At 42.2% G+C, this 26,180-nt stretch overlaps 1 protein-coding gene across 1 annotated transcript; it reads left to right on the top strand.

Moving 5' to 3' along the window:
- The first annotated feature begins 13,145 nt into the window (after window positions 1-13,145).
- LOC105053112 (putative lipoxygenase 5) lies at window positions 13,146-19,000 on the top strand. The gene is made up of 9 exons (XM_010934151.4): window positions 13,146-13,597; window positions 13,796-14,076; window positions 14,288-14,525; window positions 15,419-15,742; window positions 16,555-16,640; window positions 16,761-16,868; window positions 17,048-17,352; window positions 17,498-17,764; window positions 18,160-19,000. Exons 1-9 carry the CDS (start codon window positions 13,225-13,227, stop codon window positions 18,914-18,916), a joined length of 2,739 nt encoding a protein of 912 aa, XP_010932453.2. The 5' UTR covers window positions 13,146-13,224; the 3' UTR covers window positions 18,917-19,000.
- The last annotated feature ends 7,180 nt before the right edge of the window (window positions 19,001-26,180 follow it).

The raw sequence follows: 26,180 nt of genomic DNA, 5'->3' as shown, positions 1-26,180 counted from the left end.
TAAGAAACAAAGTTTTAAAGCATTTATCACGTATGTTCCACACTTTCTCCCTGCCGACCAGCCCACAGCCTTGGCTTAATTCCATGGTTTTTGTCCATTTTTTCTTCCTAAGGTCTTGCCTTATGCAATGCAAAGGCCTTGTGTCTCACAAGGTATTGTGTCAGCCATGACTTAAAGAGGATGTGGTCGATGTCTTGTAATAGTAGAATCCATGTACATGGTGGGTATCTCCAAGTTCTACTTTATGAAAAGTAGATGAGAAGTAGGTTTGATTTCAGTTTTCTAACCAGCTTCAACATTGCATGTCAGGGAAAGTATGGTCAATAGTGAGAACAGCATGGAATTTCAAATGGCCAGTCCTACTTGAAATCTTTAGTCGGTGGCTTCTTTACCACATAAAAGGAGACTTTGCTTTCACCTGTTCTTTTTGGCAGTTAAGGTCAAAAAATTCACTTGCAAGAGGATGATTAAGACACCAGTGACGACAATGTCAAACATGAGATTTTAGTTGGCTTAGTTGAGGGAAATGAAACTGAGATGCTCTTTTGTTCAATCCCTATTAGTTTCAATCAAAAGAGTGCTGTTGTAGCTCAAAAATGTCGCCAAGATTACTCTTTCTCCTTTTCTAAAGAAAGAAGAATGGAATGAATTGACGTAGCATTTTGTCGCCTCTTGTCGGCAGGGAATAGTTATTTTTGATATTTTTCTATGAGATTTGGAATATATTTAATTCATGACCGGAATAAAAATCGAAATAGATTGGAGTGAAAATTGCCCCCCCCCCCCCCCCTCCAAAACCAAACAGCCAGAGCGAACACTAATAAGGCTTATCATGTAATATGGCCACTAATGTAATCTAGAATCAACATCAATAGGGTTATAGATCATGTCTCTCCTTGCAGAAGGATGCATTTTTAGATCACAGGATGTATCAATAGATAGGAGGTAGTATTTGATCTAGAACTGACACCAACCAATTAGAGGGTGCAGCACCGGTGGTGGAACTGTGCTTTTAGACTACAGGTCTGTTTGACTTCTTTTTGTTGTAGAAAAACCCGAAGAAAATGTAAGATTTGGTGGGACCCATCGGCAACCTTACTTCTCACTGTATTTTTAGCCTCTTTGACAGGATACCAATCTAATGCGTAATTTCTAAGTCTGAGAAATATGAGGTTTTGCTTTGGCTAGGTCCAAAGTATCATGGTGACGGATTGAGACTTTGATTATGTCTGGCTCTAGACTTCATCAGCTCTATTATTGAATTAATACCTGTCAAATGTCTAGCACTAGACTTCGTCAGCTCTATTGTTGAATTAATACCTGTCTACAACATAAGTTTAAATTGGATTTAGTTATTGACCAAGGTTCAAGTATTTCTAATGCAACGATATATTTGGATCCTTCAAAACTTATTCATGTCTAAATTTTATGATGATATAGAATGAAGCATAAAGTTGAGGGATGGCTTATACATTCATTGATAATATGTAGGTATAACTACATTGGAATGTTTATTCACAGGATGTAGGCTGACCTAGTGCTCCTTCTGATATGCCATAGTAACTTTAGATTGTTCCATGATTTGCTAAGAGAATATATTTGGTTCCACCTGAGTGCCAAAAATGTTTAAGGCTTGAGAACTTAAAATTTGTTGAAATATTTGTTTTGTATTATGAGAAATGTCCCGGTAAACAGGTGTGAATAGAATATTCCAATCCACCCATCTCATTTCTCATGGGATGATCATCCAATAGTTGTGTAAAAGTGGGAATTCTAATAGTTGATTATGAGTTTTTTTTTTTTCAGCTAGTTGGCACTTTTTTTTTTTTTGGTGGGCTTGCTATTGGGAAAGATTGAATATTTGAATCTTAGTGGTGGCACATTAGCACCATGTTGCAAATAAAAAACGAAAATAATAATTATAACTCTATGCATGGAGGGTGGTGGACCATTATCTAATTAATGATAGGATGTGTCAAAAGTTTTGGTCCACTTAGGCATTTCATAGCATTGCCTACATGGTGACAAATTCTATTAAAGGAAACCTATGCAAACAAGGTGTATGTTTGAAAGATCAACAGGCTCCTTTCGTTCTGATTTGATTTTTTTTTTTTTTTTCTAATGATAAACTTACGATCTTGTCTGAATAGATCTCATGGAGTCTTAAATTTATAACCATCCCCTAGGTGCCTAACTGCCCTTTCATCATCTTCTTCTTCTAAGATCAACTATGAAATAATGGCTTCATTTAGAAGTTTCTATTTGTCAAGGAAAAAAAGGATGGCTATCTATTTTATTTATCTTTAATTTGATCTATATTTCATGTTCAATCCAAGCATATTGGCATATAATTTTAGACTTTTTAAAACTTGAAAAGTTAATAAATTAATAAATTTATCATTACCATAGCAATTTAAAATGTGCAAGTTAAAAAATACACAAATTTCTAATAACCACAAATGCAAGAAAAATTCTATAGAAGTATGACACCAACAATCTTAAAATGGTGCAAGATCTTAAATAATACACAAATGCAAGCCCAATGTGATTTGTACGTGCAAAATTAAATATAAATATTACATTCCAAACATGACACCTCAGCTGGGCATATGATATGATTGCATATTTCATAGCATATAATCTCATGAAATATGTAAGATCTTAAAATTTATATAATAATTTATGATATTGAAGACAATATAAACACTATTTTTAAACCAATAAAGCAGATTTCTTACTCAAAAAAATTAAATAAAAATAAAATGGATAACAATTGCGAGATGAAAATAACCCAATCCTCTGATATAAAATGAAAAATATAAGGCACAAACTACAACGCCAAACACATGTGACCACATCTAACCAAAAATATAGAATTTTTAGTGGAATCACTAAGTTTCTAGAAATCTCAAAGATAGCTTATGTAACCTAAAATCTTTGCTAGAACTAAAATCTAAGAACCATTTTCAATTGAATAACTAAGATTCTATAAACCTCAAGATAGCTAATGTAATCAAAGATCTTTGCTGGAACTAAAATCTAAGAACCACTCTATCTCACAACTAACCATAGTCATGCAATCTCCAAGCCTCCCGCTCCTTTTGAAATTATTAGAGAATAGTTACGAGTCCAACAGCTCAATAAGTACCCCCCAACCTTGACATGAAATCATAAATGAATTATAAGTATAAATGCATCTGCCATACGCATATAGAGAAATAGAAAATTCATTGATCATATAGTTGGTTGGTGTATGTGTGTCTATATATATATATATATATTAATAATAATAATATTCTGTGAAGAAGTATTGGAATGTTGCCTACTCAGCTTTTCAAATAAGTTATATTGTACCACCTGAAAAGAATTTCTCTTCACATTAAATTATGTTATTAATATATGATATTATTATATTTTTATAATTAAAATCTATTTATATAAATAATTGAAAATATGAAATGATCTTAAGAATTTGAATGAATATTATTTTATTATTTATATATAATTTTTTTTTCAATTCGATCAGATTTAGAAGAAAAATTATTTTCGTACATCCGATTCCGTACAACATGCGGATCTCCGATCAGTTATATATAAATAGATCAATAGGATGCATGTTCATCTACTTGTAAAATAAACAAAACTCTACAATTTCATTATACAGATCTAAAACAATGAAGGCTCCAAATTCTTCGGTAGGAGAATAGAAAAATACTTATGTTTGGACTAAACAATGGCCTTGTATGCATTGTTAATTGGGTATCAACAATATCATTATTCCACTTTGTAGTATCATGCTTACTCTCTGACTGGGCATCCATTAGTAGTGTCGTGCTTACATCCTGTGACTGTTATTAGGTGTCTGGTCTATGCACTGTAACTATGTATTGATAAAATATGGTTAGTCTATATCTCAATGTCAATCATATGCTTAATTATATCCATATCTTAAACCCAAATCCTGAGCATGATCTGGATTCATGTACAAACAATTTCATAAATTAATGAGAAAATAATATTCAACTTCAACTGTCCCTCTCATTAATAGATATGATGCTAACCCATAATCATAGAAATCTCATCTAAAATAAATAGAACCCACCAAGCATTTTCTTCCAGACAACCACATTTTAGTTCTATATACAACAAAATTGAATTCATGATTCAACAATATGGAATACAATTTCTAAGTTAGGCGTTCTAATTTTCCTACATCAATTCTAAGCCAATTATTCATGAAAATATTTTCATTCAAGAAAAAATAATTCTCAACCATATTCTCTTATTTGCATGACACAAGGTTTCACATTAAAAAAAATGGACTAGCATTTGAGATGGATCGGTACTTACCTCTAATATACAATAGTTATCCAATCAAGAGTGTGCAAACCAATTGAATATCATCTAAACATAATAAATCAAAATTAAATTAATATTTTGTAAAATTTTAGAATTTAATTACTTCTTCAGAGCAAGGGCCGATACGTCCAACCTAGAACCCATAAAGAATAATTTCCTCAATTTAGCCTATCTAACCTAATTAAATATTTTTGTGAATTATCATACACCCCTAACTTGAATCTTGACTCTCAAGAACAACCCTAGTCTAAATGCTTTCCCTAGTTTACTCTAAATACGCACTATTGACATAATCTACCAAGTTGATAAAGCTAGAGTATACCCCAATTAGAAGCCCAGGTAAAAAATAAAGCCCTAAGATGCCTAATAGATGCGCTCCTACACAAGCCAATCCTCCATTAGCATCAGGACAAGACCACGAGGAATATATATGTATATGGAGAGGGAGGGAGGGAGGGAAAAAGATGGTTACCAAATGTTGACTTTCATGTTACAAAATTGCTGCTAAGTCTACTTATTGATGACATTAACAATAATTATTCAAGCAAATGAAGCTGAAACAAGAATTAATGCCCTCTACGAAAGGTTTTAAAATGCCTAACCAATCGAATTAGATGACTATGTAATTTAATTTGCAACACCTTCAAAATCAAAAGATAGCTTGATGGGACCTGCCAACCTAGCCACATCCATGAAGCAAAGGAACTCATTGGTGCAACTAGCTCAAATCATGCCAACCAACACTTATTTAACATATAGCGAGGACAGCCCCTCGTCTAGTTGAGACTGCTAAATTGGGACGTGGCAACCTTTGGAACATCCAATGCTCATACACAAACATGAGATGACACTCTTTGCATTTAATTTTAGAATTAAAAGGTACGGAAAACAGCACACTTGGCACCGAAGGGCAATTTTTTTTTAAAAAAAAATTATAAGACGAAGAGCAAGTAGTCACCACCGTGCCAAAGAAGGACAAAAGGAAAATAAATTAAAAAATAAATGATCTCTTCCCTTGCAGCCATCCGATCATCATCGGACGGTTAGCACTTGGAGGGTCGAGTCCGATTGGATGTTTCGTGGAGCGTAGCCAATTAAGTTATGGCCAGCTATTGGACACGTGGCTAGTGTCTGCACGCGGTTTGACAAGAGCCGTCTTATATTAGCTGTTTTTGACCACAGTGACGAGATTTACGTTTCGACTTCAACCGCGCAGGATTCAAGTCGACACGGATCTCCGTCCAGAGAGATGAAATTACACATATACCCTTTTCTTTCTTTTGGTGCCAGGAAACCACCTGGCTAAATCCAAGATTTCCTGCGTGCCAGTATAATTAGAGCCATCTAGTCTTGTCTCTGTTAGTTTAGGACAACTAAGATTTATTACAAGTTGTTGCGGCCAATCCCCTCGTCGTCTGGTCATCAAGAACGAGCGTCTGTAAAAAAGAAAGTCCATACTGACCGAAAGCAGCTCCGACGGAGACCCTCCGACGGTCAAGTCAGAGAGGTGACTGAGCAATAGTGAAATGAAGACAGAGAGCTCAACGAGAGAGGAAGAGAGAGAGAGGGAGCAAGCCCAAGAGTTTCGAAGGGACCTCTAGCACTGTTGCCTTCCCCAATATATAGTGGAGCATGGTATGGCGCCGTCATTAATGGCGCGGACAATAGAAGAATTGTCAACTCACTGAGGACTGTCAGAGTCGCTATAAGGGTGTCAAATCACCGTGGGGCTGTCAAATCGCTAGGGTTGCCCCATGCCTTAGGTGGGATAATGCCCCTAGGCGGCAGTGCCGCATGCCGTTGTCAGGACTGACAGTTTCTGGCAGTCGTACGGTGTTTGGGAGGGCTGGCCGATCATACGTCGGTACTCGGCTGCCGGGACGTCGGGTGATGATCCGGCGGCACCGTCGACTGGTCTGGTGTCTTGCTTAAGTCGGACGTCGGCTGCCACCCCCGACAGTGAGTCGGTAATATGGGTTCGACCGCTCGGTCGGTCGGAAACAGCATGGGTCGGTTCGACCGACACACCTTCGGTTTATCCGACACACCTTCGGTCGGATATTGTCGGCAGCCATCTGTCGGGGTCGTCGGTCGGAGTCGTCCATCGGGGTCGTCCGTCGGTCGTCGGTCGGGGTCGTCCATCGGAGTCGTCCGTCGGAGTCATCCGTCGGGGTCGGTCGGGGTCGTCCGTCGAAGTCGTCCGTCGATCGTCGGTCGGGGTCGTCCGTCGGAGTCGTCCGTCGGGGTCGTCCGTCGGAGTCGTCCGTCGGGGACGGTCGGGGTCGTCCGTCGGGGACCGTCGGGGTCGTCCGTCGGGGTCGTCCGTCGGAGTCGTCCGTCGGGGACGGTCGGGGTCGTCCGTCGGAGTCATCCGTCGGGGACGGTCGGGGTCATCCGTCGGGGTCATTCGTCGAAGTCGTCCGTCGGGGTCGTCCGTTGGGGTCATCCGTCGGAGTCATCCGTCGATCGTCAGTCGGTATATCCCAAAAGTTGCCCCCCACTCCTGAGTCCGATGTCGTGTTGGCTCGCATGAACACGTAGGCGACGGCTTCGGACGAAAGGAGTGGTTTTCCGTCTCGTCTTGCCCCGACTCTGGCGATCACATCAACGAACGATCCAATATCGGTCGTCCCGACTGTAAGTCGAGCATGCACGTCGGGTCGGAGGTCGGCCAACCTCCGAACGTTGCTCGTCGACATGATCATTCCGCAGAATCTGATAGTCGAGTAGCATCCGACGTATTCGGATAGGATAACGATGGCAAGTCGAATATCCATTGTCCAGCCCTTGGTCGGACGTATGCGTCGGGATGTATGATAAACGGTGGCAAGCCGAATATCCTTCGATCGGTTGTGACCAGATCGGTATGTCGCGAATGCGACTGCGGTCGTCTTGGCGTTTTGCCCTTCTTAGTCGAAGCTAAGTCGGCAAGTTAGCCAGCCGCATTAGTCGAAGCCCTTTGCCTTCAGAGGTGGGGGCCATCGTAGATATTCCGCCCCTTCGATCTCCGTCTTAGAATCCGATGTGTCCTCGACGATCGAGACGTAGATTGAGCCGTTGGTTCGGCGATTCGACGATTAGGCCGACGACGGAGTCGTAGATTCGGCGATCGACAATCGAGCCATGTTGGTCGGGGCCTTTTGCCTTCAGAGGCCGAGGCCGTCGGTTTCGACGATCGGTGATCGAGCCGTTGATTCGGCGATCGATGATCGAGTCATGTTGGTCGGGGCCTTTTGCCTTCAGAGGCCGAGGCCGTCGGTTCGATGATCGGTGATCGAGCCGTTGATTCGGCGATCGATGATCGAGTCATGTTGGTCGGGGCCTTTTGCCTTCAGAGGCCGAGGCCGTCGGTTCGATGATCGGTGATCGAGCCGTTGATTCGGCGATCGACGATCGACCGTGTTGGTCGGGGCCTTTTGCCTTCAGAGGCCGAGGTCGTCGTAGATTCTCCGCTCCTTCGATCTCTATCAGGATCTGCGCACGAGGAGCGGGGAGAGGGGTGTAGGAGTCATACCTGCGATGCGTCGGTCTCGGACTCCGTCGTCGGGGCAAGACCCATTTATCGGTGGAGGGCCTGCTGGGTTCAGCATGGGCCCGACCTTTCTTCCATTTTTTCTTTCAGCCCGTGCCTTAAGTCAGACGTCGGTCGGAAGCTCCTTCGTCCGCGCGCATGTACTTGTACGCGCGCTCCAGCAGTTCGGCGTATGTCCGGAGGAGGGTCTTGTCCAAGGAGTATGTGAAACGGGACCCCCTTAGCCCCCTCTTCATGGCCGAGATAGCCATGTCTTCGTTGAGGTCCCGAACCTCAAGCGTGGCAGCGTTGAATCGCATCACAAAGTGTCGTAGAGTCTCATTTTCTCTCTGCTTGAGGGAGAAAAGACTGTCCGAGGTTCGTGGCGGCTTCCGACTGGTGCTGAAATAGACCACGAAGGAATGTTCGAGCTGCCCGAAGGAGTGGATACTTCCCGAATGGAGGCCAGAGTACCAGGCCCTGGCAGCTTTGCGGAGTGTGGCAGGGAAGCCGATGCAAAGAAGAGCGTCGGTTGCCCCATGAATTGTCATGAGAGCCTTGTAGCTCTCCAAGTGGTCGACTGGGTCGGTGGAGCCGTTGTAAGGCTCCACGTGTGGCATCTTGAACCGATTGGGGATCGGTTCGTCGAGGATGAGTCGGGAGAGAGGTTGGGTGATCTGGAAGTCAACGTCGTTTGAGGACTTCTGTCCGTCCACCTGCAGCTGGGCAAGCCGACGGTCGATTTCTTCGAACCTACGTTCGTAGTCGTCGACCCGTCGGTGCTGGGAGACCCCAGGAGTGGAGTCTCCGAAAGAGTCCGAGAGAGAGGCGGACGGCGTTCGCGGTCGCTTCTCCTTCCTCGCTCGTTCTAGCTGGGAGGGAGAATACCGTCGGGATCGATGGGTGTCGCACCACGGCCGCCCCTCCTCCTCCCTGTGGGAGCGCTGTGGCAGGTGCTCCTACGGAGGCGACGGAGATCGACGCGGGCATCGGCGGCTGCTCCGGGAGGGCATCGAACGTGCCGCCGGTTGCCCGATTGATGATGGCGGCAGCTGGACCGGCTGTTGCTGAAGGCTTTTGACCGCGTCCGTCAGCACGGTCATCTGCCGCACGATCGCCGCGATCTGCGCCTCCGTGGTCACCGCGGGGTGCGGAGAGCTGGGTTCCGCCGCGGAGGGTGGAGAAGCGGCCTCTTCCCGGCGGGAAGAGCGCCTCACCGACCCGGTGACCCTCGATCGCTGAGCTCTTGTCTTTGTCATCCCCCCTACCTGGCGCGCCAATCTGTTGCGGCCAATCCCCTCGTCGTCTGGTCACCGGGAACGAGCGCCTGCAAAAAAGAAAATCCACACTGACCGGAGGCGGCTCCGGCGGGGACCCTCCGACGGTCAAGTAAGAGAGGTGACTAGGCAACAGTGAAATGAAGACAGAGAGCTCAACGAGAGAGGAAGAGAGAGAGAGGGAGCAAGCCCAAGAGTTTTGAAGGGACCTCTAGCACTGTTGCCTTCCCCAATATATAGTGGAGCATGGTATGGCGCTGTCATTAATGACGCAGACAATTGAAGAATTGTCAACTCACTGAGGACTGCCAGAGTCGCCGTAAGGGTGTCAAATCACCGTGGGGCTGTCAAATTGCTAGGGTTGCCCCATATCTTAGGTGGGATAATGTCCCTAGGCGGCAGTGCCGCATGCCGTTGTCAGGACTGACAGTTTCTGGCAGTCGTACGGTATTTGGGAGGGCTGGCCGATCATACGTCGATACTCGACTGCCGGGACGTCGGGTGATGATCCGGCGGCACCGTCGGCTGGTCTGGTGTCTTGCTTAAGTCGGACGTCGGCTGCCACCCCCGACAGTGAGTCGATAATATGGGTTCGACCGCTCGGTCGGTCGGGAACAGCATGGGTCGGTTCGGCCGACACACCTTCGGTTTATCCGACACACCTTCGGTCGGATATTGTCGGCAGCCGTCTGTCGGGGTCGTCGGTCGGAGTCGTCCGTCGGGGTCGTCGGTCGGTCGTCGGTCGGGGTCGTCCGTCGGAGTCGTCCGTCGGAGTTGTCCGTCGGGGTCGGTCGGGGTCGTCCGTCGATCGTCGGTCGGGGTTGTCCGTCGGAGTCGTCCGTCGGGGTCGTCCGTCGGGGATGGTCGGGGTCATCCGTCGGAGTCGTCCGTCGGAGACGGTCGGGGTCGTCCGTCGGGGTCGTCCGTCGGAGTCGTCCGTCGGGGACGGTCGGGGTCGTCCGTCGGCGTCGTCCGTCGGTCGTCCGTCGGAGTCGTCCGTCGGGGACGGTCGGGGTCGTCCGTCGGCGTCGTCCGTCGGTCGTCCGTCGGAGTCATCCGTCGGGGACGGTCGGGGTCGTCCGTCGGGGTCATTCGTCGGAGTCGTCCGTCGGGGTCATCCGTCGGAGTCGTCCGTCGATCGTCGGTCGGTATATCCCAACACAAGTTTATCAACAAAAATCTTTGGACAGATTTATAGATATTATTTGAATTCTTGCCATGCAAACTTGCTACTAAATCACATGTCATAGATCTAAAATTAAATCCATGAAAAAAAATATAGTTACATGGCAATAATCCTATCCGAAAGTACTTGTATTTTTTTGTTTCCGAAGCAGTCCTTTGGAGATAAAAATGGGAGTTAATCTCAATATATCATTTATTTTTGAGAGAGAGGTTTATCCAATTCTTGGAGATGTATTATCCAAAAATCAAGCTTAGAAATTTACTTGTCAAGTAAAAAGATGAGATTGTCGGGGGAAGTCAAATTCTCATGTGCACAATCTAGAAATTTTTTATAATAGCTATGAAATTAAAAAAAAAAAAAAGAGATTGCGTTGGGATAAGAGATAATTTGCCAAAAAAGTTTTATATTATTTTGGATGCCCCCTTATAAAAATGAGTAATGGAGCTTGTTTTTGCTTCAGAATGTAGATGTTTTAAGCTTTGAACTCATACATAAATAGCACCAAAAGGCTAAGGCTTAGGGTAAGCCACTGATGAAATGATTGCTCATCAAATCTGATGATCTCAAGTGTATATTGTGCACCTTTCCTATTTGTTGATATAACCAAATGATGCTTGACCATGTTTTTATAATTAATGTAACAACTTATTAAAAACACATTTCTTGGCTTTAATGTGATACATCATCGGTTATATATTAGACTCTCAAAACTTAATGTGTGGTTGTTAATATGGTATAACTTTCTTTGTTGTCAAAATGAACTAAGGCTTGTACCAATGATCACATCTCTTCGCTTAGTAATTAGATGTTTTGGCTCAACTTTCAGGTGGTGTAGTTTCAAGTATTTGAACTTCGATAATTATAATATAGATATTTTTTTTATCATCAAAGCTTTAACAAGATTCAAAAATTAATATTTTTTTGAATAAAATAATACTGCATATACATTGAAGGGATAGAAATATCATATAATTTTGATTTACATAGTTCGGATTTCCTAGATTGGTCACTTGTACATTACTAATTAATTAATAATATCATGATAAAACCATCTTAACAAGATAGTTGCTATTATGAGCCAAATAAACTTAAACATCAAGACAATTTTCCCAAGTTTTTTTTTTATTTATTCTGCCGAGATCTCTAGGGGTTTACAATTATTTAGCTGTAAGTGGAAAAAAGAGTTGATGCTCACTGGTCATTTCGGTGCAGCTAGTTAGTCCTAAGTGGAAAAGAGAAATCTTCACAAATCATTACCAAATGGAGGCACTTTAAAATGCTAGTCAGTATCGGCCAACTACCCTCCGATCCAAATGTGGTAGAATTTGGTCTAATTAACCGATTCAAAAATTAATGTTGACTTTTACCCATTAATAATGCTATCCTAGTCCCAACCCTTCACACCTGCCCTCAGTTATTTCATCCATGATGACCAAGTATGTCTTAGAATCCATCAGTGCATGATCATTTAGCTTGACTTTGGGAGAAAAGTTAAAAAGATTCAAGCAACATGTGTTCACCCATAATCTTTTCATCAACTTAGTTTAAAATTCAATTGCAATGTGATGCTATTAGTAAAACAGATATATACGTAGTAGTAAATCATCATGATTAGCATTCAAATTTTCATCTTTGTCTTTTAACTCTAATATCACTTTTCAATTGAACTACTTTTCGCATCCGTTCATCATCCTAGTCTTATACCTATGTCCATACTTTACTGCACCAATTCACTCGATATACATGAATACTAACAAACCTCATTTTATAAACCTAAAACCTTTAGTTGTCGTGAATGTGACTTGAAACTACAATGTACTCATCAAAAAGGAGCAATCTCACCAACTAGGAATCATCTTGATAACCATAAAATCTCAAAGTCGGTATGTACGTCATGGCAAAAAGCAAACCTCTAGTTCTCCATAAAGAAGGCCATATGCAGATTCTTTTTAATACAATACACCACCAACAATTAACCATTAAGAATTAATGAAACTTAATACAGCTATAGCAATGCCTTAGGTGACATAATCCTCTTATCAATTCACCACTCTTATCAGTTAAGATGATAACTATCATATTTGTTTTGCATTGCTCATTACATTATCTTTGAAGCTCAACTTACTACGAAAAAGTCTTGATGCATATCCCTGAAACCTAGATTTCGGATCGGAGATATTTATGGATATAACACGAGAGCTATTGTGATTGTGTAGCTCATTGTCTACGAGCTTCTTTTTACTAGAAATAGTCAGATAGAGCACCATGATCTCTTGAAAAGTTTTATCAATGTATAGGTTCATGAATATTATGGTAGTTTTCCAACTAAGAATGCTTATCCTGGCAATAGTTTGTAATGTACACTCAGTACACACTATATGTGGAACACTAGCACCAGAATGGTCCTACAATCATGTAGTTATGCTTACTTTGGGCTTGAGTACCAAAGCTAAACCCTACACCTTTTCCTCCCACCCCAATTTGGATGCGGCACGGCTACTCCAGCTGGTCCACCAATCACAGCCCTATACTTTTCGATAGCGGTGGTCAAATGATACCAAAACCTTTTTACCCCTCCAGGGACTGAGATGTCATTTCAGAAAGTCTAGTGGCCTGAGCGTCAATTTAACGACCAAAACTACCCCCCGCTACCGCGAAGCCTCGCAAATTTTACCCATTTTTATCGCGCCAGAAAAACGTGGACCGGCATGCGGAGGTTTTACCCAAAATTCCCATTTTACTCCTGGTCTTCTCTTATACGAGAGCTGCTTCTCTCCTCTCTTCCCACCAAAATATTATAAAGAACCAAGCCAACAGGGAAAGGAGGCAGAAGACCCACCCCATTTCTTGATCCACAAAGGTGAGATTTTGGGAACAAAAATATATACCTAATGGCAGCTCCTATCGAGATTTTGAGCACTTCTTTGATCCAAAAATCTCCTCTCCTTCCTTCTTCGACCTCTCGAATGCTTCGAGGGGTGCAGAGCAAGCTCTGCTTCTCCCCTGCTTTGTTTCCATTGAGACAAAGGAGTCTTTGTGGGGTGAGGAGAGTTGTGACAACACCAACAGCAGCAGTGGTTACGGAGAGAGTGGTGAAGGTGGCGGCGGAGAAGCCGGTGAGCTTTAAGGTCAGGGCGGCAGTGACGGTGAGGAAGAAGAAGAAGGAGGATTTCAAAGCAAAGATTGCGAGGCAGCTCGATGCCTTCTCTGATAAGCTCGGTAGAAACATCGTTTTGGAGCTTGTCAGCACCGAGATCGATCCACGTGAGCCCATGTCCTTTCTAATTTCTCGACATTTATTTCAACTTTTTGCTGTTTTTTTGGTTTGATTTACCTGTTTGCTAAACACAAACACCTAGAACTATATATTTCTAAACAATATTTCTACTGTTATTTTCTCTAGTATTTTGTTTGAGTTGTTCATTTTGCCTGTGATTTCTGATTTCTTCTTCGATACCGAAGGGTCACAGAGGCCGAAGACTAGCAAGCAGGCAGTCCTCAGGGACTGGTTTGAGAAGAAGAATGCAAAGGGAGAGAGGGTGGTGTACATAGCTGAGTTCATGGTGGACTCCAGCTTCGGCACGCCGGGAGCCATCACGGTGCTCAACCGGCACCAGAGAGAGTTCTTCTTGGAGAGCATCGTCGTCGAGGGCTTCGCTTGCGGCGCCGTCCACTTCTCCTGCTACTCATGGGTCCAACCCACCAGAATTCACCCCAACCAGAGGGTCTTCTTCAGCAACAAGGTCTCCCATCCCTCCTTTGAATACAATTCTAAGAATGATTATAACAATAATTAACACCAACAATGATGATAATTAAAATATTATTATAGTAGAGAAAATTTGTCCATGTGCTAATGCTAATTATTGCTATTTTAAAGCCACTAGAACTTGTAAGCCATGCTAGTTGCCTTAATTAATGAGCCTTTTGGTCTTAATGGTTTGGTTGGAACAGCCTTATTTGCCTTCAGAGACACCCCCTGGCCTGAAGGAACTCAGGGGAAGGGAGTTGAAGGAGCTAAGGGGCGACGGCACCGGGGAGAGGAAGCTCACTGATAGAATTTATGACTATGCTACTTATAATGACTTGGGCAACCCCGACAAGGGGATCGAGTATGCCCGGCCACTCCTCGGAGGAGAGAAAATACCATATCCAAGGAGATGTAGAACAGGGAGGCCTCCAACCAATACAGGTATTGGCACATTTCTATCAGACTGGTATGGCGATAATAAACTCCTAAGACAAGGGCATGGGTGGCAACAAAGATGTCTTATAGATTTATATACGTAAGGTTACATGCATCATTTGGTTTGCTTTTTGAAGTTGATCCTAAGCCAAATTTTGTTCTATGCCAAATGGCAAAATTTGAGGCCAGGGTTGGACTAAAAATTGGTAGATGGAACAAAGACATTCTCCAGTATCAGATGTCAAATTGAATGAATTTTTGTCCCGTTAAGAATATGGAGGGAGTGTTGCTATTTGCATTCAGACACTGAACCTCTCTCTAGCACAAGTGTTAAGAACCAGCAAATTCTCAAGTCCTATTGGCGTCAAAGTATGATAATTTGCTTTCAGAAATCAGATAATTAATAGCCATTGACCGCTATACTTATAATGACCAATGTTACCCATATAGAAACAATATACCGTCACAACATTTCTCACCTCCTTTCAATCCCTTGCGTCGGCAAGAGCTGGATGTTGGTCAGAGTTGTGTGTTCACAATTGCTTCCATGGAAGCACTATTTTTCTTTTCTGGGTATAAAGTATTTGACTAGTAAAACCATGCAATCCTCTAGAGTGTTGGACTTGGCCACATGGAATAAGTAAGTAGGAGGATAGGAGGAATAAGTCTTAATTCTTGTCTGATTGATCAAGTCTAATCCTTCTTTAATCCTGACCAACCCCAACTGACCACATTAACAACAAAAATGGCCCCAAACATGTATACACTTCCATGAAGCCAACTTTATGAAAGACCAATCCCTTTCGGAAGATAGAGAATTCTGCAAACAAAAGCTTCTTAATATCTTGAATTAACAAGAATCTTATGACATTCCTACTGACTAATGATTTGTGTTGCAGATATGCATGCCGAGAGCCGAGCGGAGGATCCATTGCCAATATATGTGCCTCGTGATGAAGCATTCGAGGAGGCAAAGCAGGAGATGTTATCGGCAGGTGCACTGAAAGCATTGCTCCACAACCTTGTGCCATCTCTTGTTGCATCCTTCTCCCCAGAGAGCCATGACTTCAAGGCCTTCCACGACATCGACAACCTTTTCAAAGAAGGCCTTCGCCTGAAGCAGACCTTACAAGACCAGCTGTTCCACAAGATTCCATTTGTGAGTAAGATTGAAGAGTCAAGCGAAGGCCTACTCCGATATGATACCCCTGACATCATAACAAGTAAGCATCTTCTCTTTAATCATAAAGGTATCTAATAAAACTGAATTGAGATAGTTTGAGCATGTCAAAGTATAGGGATGGAAGAAATCCATTGCTTTCAATGAAATGCACATTTCCTTTGCCATCTAACTTTGACATCATTTATGACCAACCTTGAGCTAAAAGCGAAAAAGTGTGGAACTCATCCTGCAACCCCTTAATTATTGGAAGTCATAGACATCAAGCATCTTGGTTGTGGGTGATTGCAACTGCTCCCAACCGATCACCATGCCTAACATGGCACTTTTGTGCACATAGATCTTGGCCACCTGTCCATGGATGCGACTCGATGTTGACAGCTAGTACAAGTCACATTGAGTTCCATTGCACATGCCAGCTACCTTAAATGTTCAGAGACCAACACCTAAAACACCTTGTAATTAAACAGTGATGAGCCAATCAAGCAACATCCATGCAAGAACTCAGGATATACTGGCATCTTCATTTAAACAAATAGAAGGCATGTGAGTATATGCTTTTCAAATTCTATCTCCAAGAAGCTAAAAATTGGATCAAGATGTTATTGATGACAGTGCACGCGTGTGTTCGAGGGATGAAATTTTTATTTTGCCTTCTTCCAAGGCTAAATATCAGTGTGGATCGTCTTACTTAATGAGCATATCATTTTCTTTTCAGTTCTATGAGAAGGCCACTTTAGCCAGTCAATTCATACCAAGCTGCATATCATTTGCCATCATGCAGTCATCATAACTCTACATAACTTTCTGCTGTATATATTTTGACCATTGGTTTTCCCTGATGCCTTCTTGCAGAGGACAAGTTTGCATGGCTGCGCGACGATGAGTTCGCTCGACAAGCACTCGCTGGCATTAACCCTGTCAATATAGAGCGGCTTCAGGTAATTAAAGCATTTCTAAGGATAAGTTTGGCTCAGTTATTTTCTGGTTCTTGGAACAAAGAACATCCTTTCCAATGAGAAATTTGCAAATATTAAGGGTTTAGTTTTTGTTCCATTCAGGTATTCCCCCCTGTGAGCAAGCTCGATCCCACCATCTACGGTCCGCCTGAATCTGCCATCAAAGAAGAACACATCACTGGCCATCTCAATGGCATGTCAGTCCAACAGGTAATTCTCTTTTGAGAAAGAAACAAATTGATAGACTCTTGTTGGAATCCAGAGCCACATTCATGTTAAGATGGGATGCTTTTATATTGCTTGAAGCCCACAAGGCTCCTTTATCAGGACAAATGCTATCAGATTGTCCATAATTTGCTCATTTTTCTTTTAAAACTCTCATATAACAGGCATTGGAGGAGAACAAGCTCTTCATATTGGATTTCCATGATGTTTACCTCCCATTTGTTGACCGGATCAATGCACAAGATGGAAGGAAGGCCTATGGCACAAGAACTCTCTTTTTTCTCACTCCACTTGGGACTCTAAAGCCAATAGCCATTGAGCTCTGTCTCCCACCAGCAACGCCTGGTTGTTCAAGGGCCAAACGTGTCCTCACACCACCAACTGATGCCACTAGCAATTGGCTCTGGCAACTTGCCAAGGCTCATGTCTGCTCCAATGATGCTGGCGTCCACCAACTTGTCAACCATTGGTAGGTTCCATTGACTCATATATTAAGTAAATAATGAAAGTTTATATGGGCACAGGCTAATGAAGTTTACTAGATTGCACCTACTTCAAATCTGCAATTCAAGTGACAACATGGTAACATTTTGGTGGAAATTGGCTTCATTCAGGTTGAGGACCCATGCATGCATGGAGCCCTTCATAATAGCCGCACATCGACAATTAAGTGCCATGCATCCAATCTTCAAGCTGCTCAAGCCCCACATGAGGTACACCCTCGAGATCAATGCCCTCGCTCGCCAGATCCTTATCAATGGCGATGGAGTCATTGAGTCTGGCTTCACCCCTGGATCATGTTGCATGGAGATCAGTGCCTCCTTCTACCGGGATCATTGGCGTTTCGACCAAGAGGGCCTCCCAGCCGATCTCATCAGAAGGCAAGCATCAATTGATTATTTTCAACTTACCTTTATTACACACAACCATCACCAAAATGTTACAGACACAAAGTTTAAAACATTCAAGAACTATTAAATCAAAAAACCAAAAACCACAAACTAGAAGCAAGTTTCGCAACAAAACCTAGAAACTTATAAAAATCCCTAAGTAATGTAATGTTTTCCATTACTAAGGCAAAGTATTTCACTAACAAATCAAGCATGACCAGTCAATTTCATGACTAAATCAAACATGTTTCATCTTTGTAATTATTCCACAAGAATCCTTAAAATATACATTCAAGTATATAATTCAAGATCGAATTCACTTCAAATGATCACCCAATTTTTTGACAATATTAATATATATTTGATGTTATTTTGTGTCACAACAGAGGCATGGCCATAGAGGACCCCAGCCAACCCCATGGGCTGAAGCTTGTGATGGAGGACTACCCCTACGCCAACGACGGCCTCCTCCTCTGGTCCGCCATCCAATCGTGGGTCCGGACGTACGTAGAGGCCTGCTACCCCACCCCACACGTGGTCCAAGCCGACTCCGAGCTCCAAGCCTGGTACGCCGAAGCCGTCCGCGTGGGCCACGCCGACAGGAGCGACGCCGACTGGTGGCCCCGGCTCGGCTCCCCAGCCGACCTCTCCTCCATCCTCACCACCCTCCTCTGGCTTGCGTCGGCTCAGCACGCCGCGCTCAACTTCGGCCAATACCCGCTCGGCGGCTACGTCCCGAACCGCCCACCGCTGATGCGCCGGCTAGTCCCCGCCGAGGGCGACCCGGAGTATGAGAGCTTCGTCGCCGACCCCCACCGATTTTTCCTCTCGGCGCTGCCGAGTTTGACGCAGGCCACCACGTTCATGACCGTCATCGACACACTCTCCACGCACTCGGCGGACGAGGAATACCTCGGGGAGCGCCGGGATTCGTACACGTGGACGGAGGACACCGCGATGGTGGACGCGTGGCACGCCTTCGCCGCGGAGGTGAGGCGCGCCGACCAGGAAATCGCGCGCCGGAACGCCGATCCGGCGAGGAGGAACCGCTGCGGCGCCGGGGTTTTGCCGTATGAATTGATGGCGCCGAGTTCGCCCCCCGGGATCACGTGCAGGGGGGTGCCCAACAGCGTCACCATTTGAGAGGCCTCTCTTTTTTAATTGGCTTTCTTTTTTTTTTTTAATTGATAAATGGCTGTGATTTTTTATTATTAAAAAAAAAAAAAAAAAAAAAAAAAAAAGAGAAAGAGGGAGAGTTTTGGGGGCCATTAATGTATAGTATAGTGTAAATAACTATATGATAAGGTTGTTTACGTAAAAAGGAGAATAGATAGATAGCCTTGATAGCAATGTTACTGGGGGCAGCAAGCATTGTTTGCCATGTCTTATTCTCGAGGGGAAGAATAAATTAATCTGTGATTAATTATGAAATGCATTTTCTATGCATAATTGATTTTTGTTTTGAGTTTTCTTTATGATGGTTGGAAAGGAGAGCAATTAAGCCAGAAAACTACTTGTGTTAGAAAGGGAGCAATTAAGTCTATTTACAAAATTTAACCAAACTCCTTTTAGTAACTTTTTGGCTGGATTTTTATGGGAGATAGAGGACCTTTCATTTATCTCCAAACGAACAAATGAATGAATGGAGAATAAAATAAAGATCTTTTCTCTCTGTTACTTTGGTGCTCCAAAATAAATTAGCTTTGCTAGGAATGGAGGCTATATGAATATACAGTGTGAAAGGGGCTAAAGAACTGCCGTATAGGAATGATTGCATTGTTCTTTTCCCTTCAGCGTTTCTGAGTTTATTCTTGATAGATATTTGGACTTAGCCAAGACTCTACATGAGACTCTTCATCATTTGATGGTACCACATATTTATGAGGAAGAAAGTCAAGACATTGATTGGCCAGCTAGTTGTGGTGTCTTCTAGTTAACTTCTATGCTTTTAAGGATATGTTAATAGATAAGCTAGTTTAAAATTCATTTAATGTGCTATTGCATCAAAGACAATAGTCTAATAAATAATAATCTTCTTAAGTTTTAATACTTTGCTCCCCCTACAAAAAATTCCTGGCTCTGCCCCTGATTACAGAGGCAACTTTAAGTTACTTCATGACACACTAAATCTCTGCTGGTACAAGGCAGCATCCCGATCACCATTACTCAGCCTCCTGTTTCTTAACATTACAGTCCTTATAACCCATGGCAGTTGCTACCTTTGTGCATAAAATAAGCAGTAAGTGCATATTCGACTTCCCTACATCTGAAACAAGTTTCTTTTTGGCCCCTGTACTTCTCATCTACTTAGTTTGATATTGAACAGGTATTTGTTATCCATGAAATTTAAGCCGATAGACCCAACATTTGAGCTGTCCTCGATCTTTCATCACAGCTAATGTCCAAAGACTAAAATTAGTCATATCATTTATATGATAGTCTTCTAAGTAACCTGTTATTTTGTTGCTATTTGCCAACATATAATCATTAAAGCTAAATGATAACGGATGGTTCAATAAGATTTTCTGCATTCAAAGCAATACTGCAATCTTGATCTAACAACTGTCAGAAAACCATTCAAAGAGATGTTTTCAAGAGACTCTCCATCTCCTCTACATCTTTGAATTTTTGATGCTCTGCTTCCACCTTTAATTGTCCACAAGAGAGTGCAACTTGCTTCAATTGCCGATAACAGGTACAAAATCTTTCTTTTTCAGCTGGAGTATAGGAATCCTATACATAGCAGAGGTTGCAGAAACCTATATGGAGGATTCTACGATCATGATAATGAACCCTTCTAATTGGCAATGCAAAATCGACTTGCTTCCTGAAATAAATATCTTCATTCTCTACCTTTAGAAAACTGCAATGTGATATTCAGGAAAACCAAAAGTAGCTAGATATTCTCACAAAATATACAAATACCACCTCATTATTATCTATTCTAAAAATATCATAATTGACATACTGTTTGTCTATGAATCAGTGTTATCCAGACTTGCACATGCAAATTTTGTGGAACTATAAGAGTTAACTAGAAGACCCTATCATAGGAATGAAAATTTTCCCTTCTCATGTTACCTTTGTCAGACATCAGTTCCAGCTTGCATTGTCTTTTGCGACTTCTACTATTCTAGCTGCACCAATACCAACATTTTCCTGACAATCCTTTGCTCCATCTGCACACAATAATGAATCAGTTTTGCAAGCCTGCCTAAGTAAACTTATATATTATTCACACATGTTGTTGCAGAATCCTCCATGCCATTATGTATGCTGCGTTGTTTAAAGGTGATTTTCTCAGGGAGTAGCATGGACACACAATTTTTGTGGGCCAAATTCTTGTAGATCTGCTTTTGGATCAAAATTTTGAAACTAGAATTTGATTACGCTGGTTAGATTTTGGGAGGAAAATAGCTTCAAGCCAGATTTTATGAGAAGAAAATATTGAATCTAAAAATAATTTCAGTTCGACTCTGTCTTTGTGATTTCACTGTAGTTTTTATTCAGCACGTCTTTCGTTCGAGAGATGAACAACGCCGTCGATTGAGTTGCTTCCTTGGTGGCTAAATATACTGGTGAATAGATTTGGCGTCAAAGCCAAATCTGCCTCCAAACCTAGTAGAATATTTTATTCTTCGATCTTCTAGGGTGCACTCATGCTAGATCAATGTGAATATCCGTTTGTAATAAAAAAAAAATTCAATTCTGAAATAAGTACTGAACAATACATGCTATTTTAACAAGACAAGGTAGCCTTTTTTTTATTTATTTATTGAACAAGGCTCCTTCCACATTATTAGGCACAAGCGACAACACATGCACATGCACACCACAGTTAAATTTGACAGTCTTAACCCCACGAAACCCATGTCTTGAACCAAGCAACTACGTTGTATCCTCCTCTCATCTTCTTCCTTTTTTGCAAATTCTAGTCTAATCAAAGTATGCTCAGTATTACTTGATTGTGCAGACATTAATATTTTTTGATCACATAATAATCGAAATTTACGTCCAAAGAAATCGCTATCTTGTATATATAGGTTATTTACATGAGTTTTACTGGTTTGCTACTAGGTACAGCCTACAGCTGGACTAGTCATTGCAAGCATGAAAGTGTGGCATTTTCAAAATGTGATTATTCACACCAACAAGCTTCATGGGAACCCACTACTGTCCCTTTCCACTAAAGTTTGACTTAAAAGGTTGTCCAATATTGCAGGTGGGGACTAACCTATAAATATTGCTTACCACATATAAATGGAATAAGGCTTGTTGGTAATGGTTAGCTTAACTATATCACCAGTGTAGACCATCTAAGCTATTTAACAGCAATAAACACCATAGCAATCACACTGAGGGAGGGAGAGAAAGAGAGAGGCACAAGTAACCAGTTCAGATGCAACCAGAAGATATGGCAGAAAAGAACAAATGAACTAATCCATCCAGTTTAATGGTAAAGATACTTCTCTGGAAGATGTGAAAGTAAATAAAAAAAAAAAAGCAATATACCCGCAAATCTATCCACTCAATCTTGGCTGAAGGTGACTCCGCTACATCCTTTCCAAAATATATGATCCTCCCATAGTTGACACTATGCAATTGACAACCAAGCTCTGCATTAGTATCCTGATAAACATGAGAATCATTATTCTTCTGCTTCTTAATGTTACAGTCACAGCCCTCTTCTGGCACAATCCAGACCACCCCAAATAGTATCGCCACCTTTGGGAATCATTATTGGCATAGTTGAGTCCCATGTACAAGCCATATGCATAACATGTCGCAGGGTCTGGAGTCCAAATAAATAGTGAATAATAGTGGCCCAATCCACGTAGAGAATAATAGTGAGGTTTTCCCTTTTCTTTTTTGGCATTACCAGACTGGAATTCGGAAGTAAAAAGGAAAAAAGAAAAGAAAAGAGGAAAAACATGATATTCCATGCAACGTGAATGACTGAATTTTTGAACATTCATTAGCATCTATTAATTATCAATAGAAGGCAAGTTCTCTTTTTCCTCATTAAATGTGTGACAAAAAATCCTCACTTTCTAAAATCTTAATGAATTAAAAAAAGCTTGTAAATAGTTCATGGAGAAGCTTAATTGTGACCAAAAATAGGGAAAAAATGGCTGTTTATAATGATTTCAGGCACCCTCTACTATGTTATCTATTCTACTATATATTGGAACTCCCAGGTTCTAAGCATGTCCATGAGGTTCCATTGTGTATATACGCATAATAGCAGGGAAAGATAATGGCTGCTAAAATGCATTATATAGTGTTGTAACAATCCATTATAATGCAAGGCCATTATTCTTCACACGTACTTTTCTCTAAATAAAATTCTGCTTTTTCAAAATTTGAATTTTGTGCATCAAATTTCCCTCCAAAAATAGATTGTACCATCAGAAAAAAATATTTGGGTGGGAATAATAGCAACACCTATTGCAGGAAGGTGGAAAATAAAATGAGATAAAACAATAACAATAACAATAGTAGTTGAATAATGGCTTCCAGATATTAGCATATTCTAATGGTAAGTTATAACCACAATAAAGGGGAATTCAAATAGCGCTGTAGGTAAATAAAAGAACAAATGTGCTACATCCAAATACAACAAGAGCAGAAACTCTACATTTTGTAGCTACACTTTGCATATCAGTTATTATTCATTAATTTTGAGTTCTACATGAATAAATTTTCATTCAAAAAAACACCAGGGAAGAGGATATGCAAACAACCAACAAAACTGAAGGCAATCAGGAAGATTCATCAGCTGCAATATTAGTCATTTTACACTGCATTCTTACTTGAGAAACAATAAGAAGAGATGCTGGTCATACATGCACGCACAGACACACACACACAGAGAGATTAAATATTTTCCTTTTTACTTGTCTGTTGTCAAAGAATGTGGTAGGTACAGCTTGCTAAATTATCTTCACACCATTCCACTAGGAAGAGAAATTTATCAATATGAATGTATTGAAGCATGATAAATGAAATGTGAAGATAACAGCAATCAGCGAGTAAATTGTATTCGCCGGATACACTGATAGCAAAGAGGATGAAAAGCAACCATTGGAACTTTTGTTTCGAAAAGATAAGAGAGCAATCCACTTAAACTGTATATGTACATGGGATGCACATAAGAGAGCAAACAATAGTATGGTTGTGATGGAGCTTCTGAATGATCGTGATACATGCATGAATAATAGTATGGTTGTAGTTAATCATTTAATTAAATACCTTTTATATTTATAAAACTTGTTAGCTGATGCAGTTCTATCCTCAACCTATTCTCAAGCTTCAGAGCAAGAATTAGTTAGGAGAAGTGAGGGAACATCAAAAGAGAATCAGGATATGATGGAAAATGCTTTCTAGTGCGACAATGTACTGACAAGACATGACAAAGCCCAGAGTAGAATTATGAAAAGACTTAGATACAAGGCCTTTCAATTATAATCAGGGTTGGAAATGGGTCGGGCCACACCCCTAACCGAGTTCGATCTTTTGGGCTTCGGACCGGGCTTAAGTCCGAAAAAATTTTAAAACATAAAGCTCGAGCCCAAGCCCAATCAGGTCGGGTCAAATCTAAGCTTGTGACCCAGCCCAACCCCCTCTTCCTCTATTTTTCTCTCCTTCCTCTCTCTCTCTCTCTCTCAACTTCCACACGTTTCGTCGCCTCCCTCTTCGATCACCGGCCTTATCCTCCCCTCTTTTGTCGAAAATGGAGAGGTTGTGGAGTACTCCATGGGGAAGACCGCAGGGTGCTCTCTGCTTTGCCAGTCTCATGGAAATCAGATGAGGATAGGTTGGGGTGGTCTCCAAGTGGCGGACGGACGAGGGTGGTGGTGAACGGACGAAGACGATACTATTTTCTGGACGAACACAGACCAAAGGCTAGGGCTCCTTATGACGGCGACGGTGCTGGCAGGACGGTGAAGAGGAGAGGGTGCTCATGCACCAAGGAGAACTTCTTTCTGAAGGAGTCATTCAAAAGCTGGGCTAATTACTGGCAAGCTTTCTGGGAGATTGGGTGGCGGCTCCGAGATCGGGTGACGGCCTAGTCACTAGAGTAGACAGAGCTGCACGAAGTGCGGGCGAGGAGTGGGCATGAAATGAAGAAGAACCTCTTCTGATGGGATCTCATTTAGTTCGGCATCGATGCCGTCATCGATGCCGAAATCTTTGTGCTCACCGGCCAGGAGATTATGAAGTGCATTGCCGATCAGGAAAGATGGAAGACTGAAAGATAGGAAGGGGTTTTAATCTTCAAATGATACGGACTAGAGACTAGGGCTCTTGAGGTTTTAATCTTCGAATGGATGCGGACGAACATACTCCAGATATTCTTACTCCTGAATACCCAACAAATGGCCAGTTACTTATGGGTTGAACTTCGGACTGGGCTCAAGCCGAGTCCAGGCCGAGCCAAAGATCTATTTAAGCCCGGCCCGAAACTGCAAAGGGCTCTATTTTTTGATCCAACCCCAATCTGAATGGTTTCAGGTTGGATCCGAAATCGGCCCAGTCCGAGCCCACTTTCAGTCCTAATTATAACTGCAAAGATACTAGTTAAAAAAAAAAAAAAAAAAGATATTACAACATCTAACTTACTGTATTCAAAGATGGACCAATCTTTGAATAGAGTAAGGCCTCTTGCTGCAGCCGATTGAATTGTTTCACATTTGTTAAGTAAGATTCTTTCATTTCTTTCCTTCCAACAACTCCAGCTCGTTGCTGAAAATAACATTAGAGTAATAAGTTGGGTAGAATTAGGAAAGTATTTATACCTCCAATCCAAGCACAGGTCTTCGAAAGTTGATTGCGGGTGAAGAACTCCAAAGAATCAGCAAATTTTTTTCCACACTTTATGCGGACGGTTGTATTTTAGACTAGTCTCGTCCGGGTGCTTACCTTGTGGGAATTAGCGGTGGTTGGGGGTGAGGAACACCACACTCTCATGGTGCTCTGCCGCGGCGGAGGGCCTTCAAGCCGGAGGTTTTACTGGGCACGTAACATATAATTTTACCCATATTTATTATAATTTTTTTATTAAAATATTTATTATATTCCAAAGATTCATCATCGGGGCATGAAGGGAACCAAACTTGCTCAAACCCAAATTCAAACGTGGTTCATAAATCCCACGATTGTGGGATAGAGTTCGGGCCTTAACATACTTGAACCGAGTTGACATGCTTGGACCGGACTGGACCGAACAGAAGCCAATTCTCAGTAGGATGAAGTCTTTGATTGCAAATTTGAACCGGATTCGATTTCTAATCCCTCGTGGTTCCTTCAACCCACCGAATCCCAGTCCCCGTTTGCTTTATCGATTCCCACTTCCGTTTCACGTTGAGTGACCGCGCCTTGTTATACGTATATATTGGGCGCCTCG

This window comes from Elaeis guineensis, chromosome 10, assembly GCF_000442705.2.
Source record: "Elaeis guineensis isolate ETL-2024a chromosome 10, EG11, whole genome shotgun sequence".
Taxonomy (NCBI): domain Eukaryota; kingdom Viridiplantae; phylum Streptophyta; class Magnoliopsida; order Arecales; family Arecaceae; genus Elaeis; species Elaeis guineensis.
This window is presented reverse-complemented; position numbering and strand designations above follow the sequence as displayed.

Coding starts and splice junctions, on each gene's coding strand:
- LOC105053112 (XM_010934151.4), top strand. CDS start 13,225: ATGGCAGCTCCTATCGAGATTTTGAGCACTTCTTTGATCCAAAAATCT. Junction 14,077..14,287: donor GGGTCTTCTTCAGCAACAAG/GTCTCCCATCCC, acceptor TGGTTGGAACAG/CCTTATTTGCCTTCAGAGAC. Junction 16,869..17,047: donor ATGGCATGTCAGTCCAACAG/GTAATTCTCTTT, acceptor CTCATATAACAG/GCATTGGAGGAGAACAAGCT.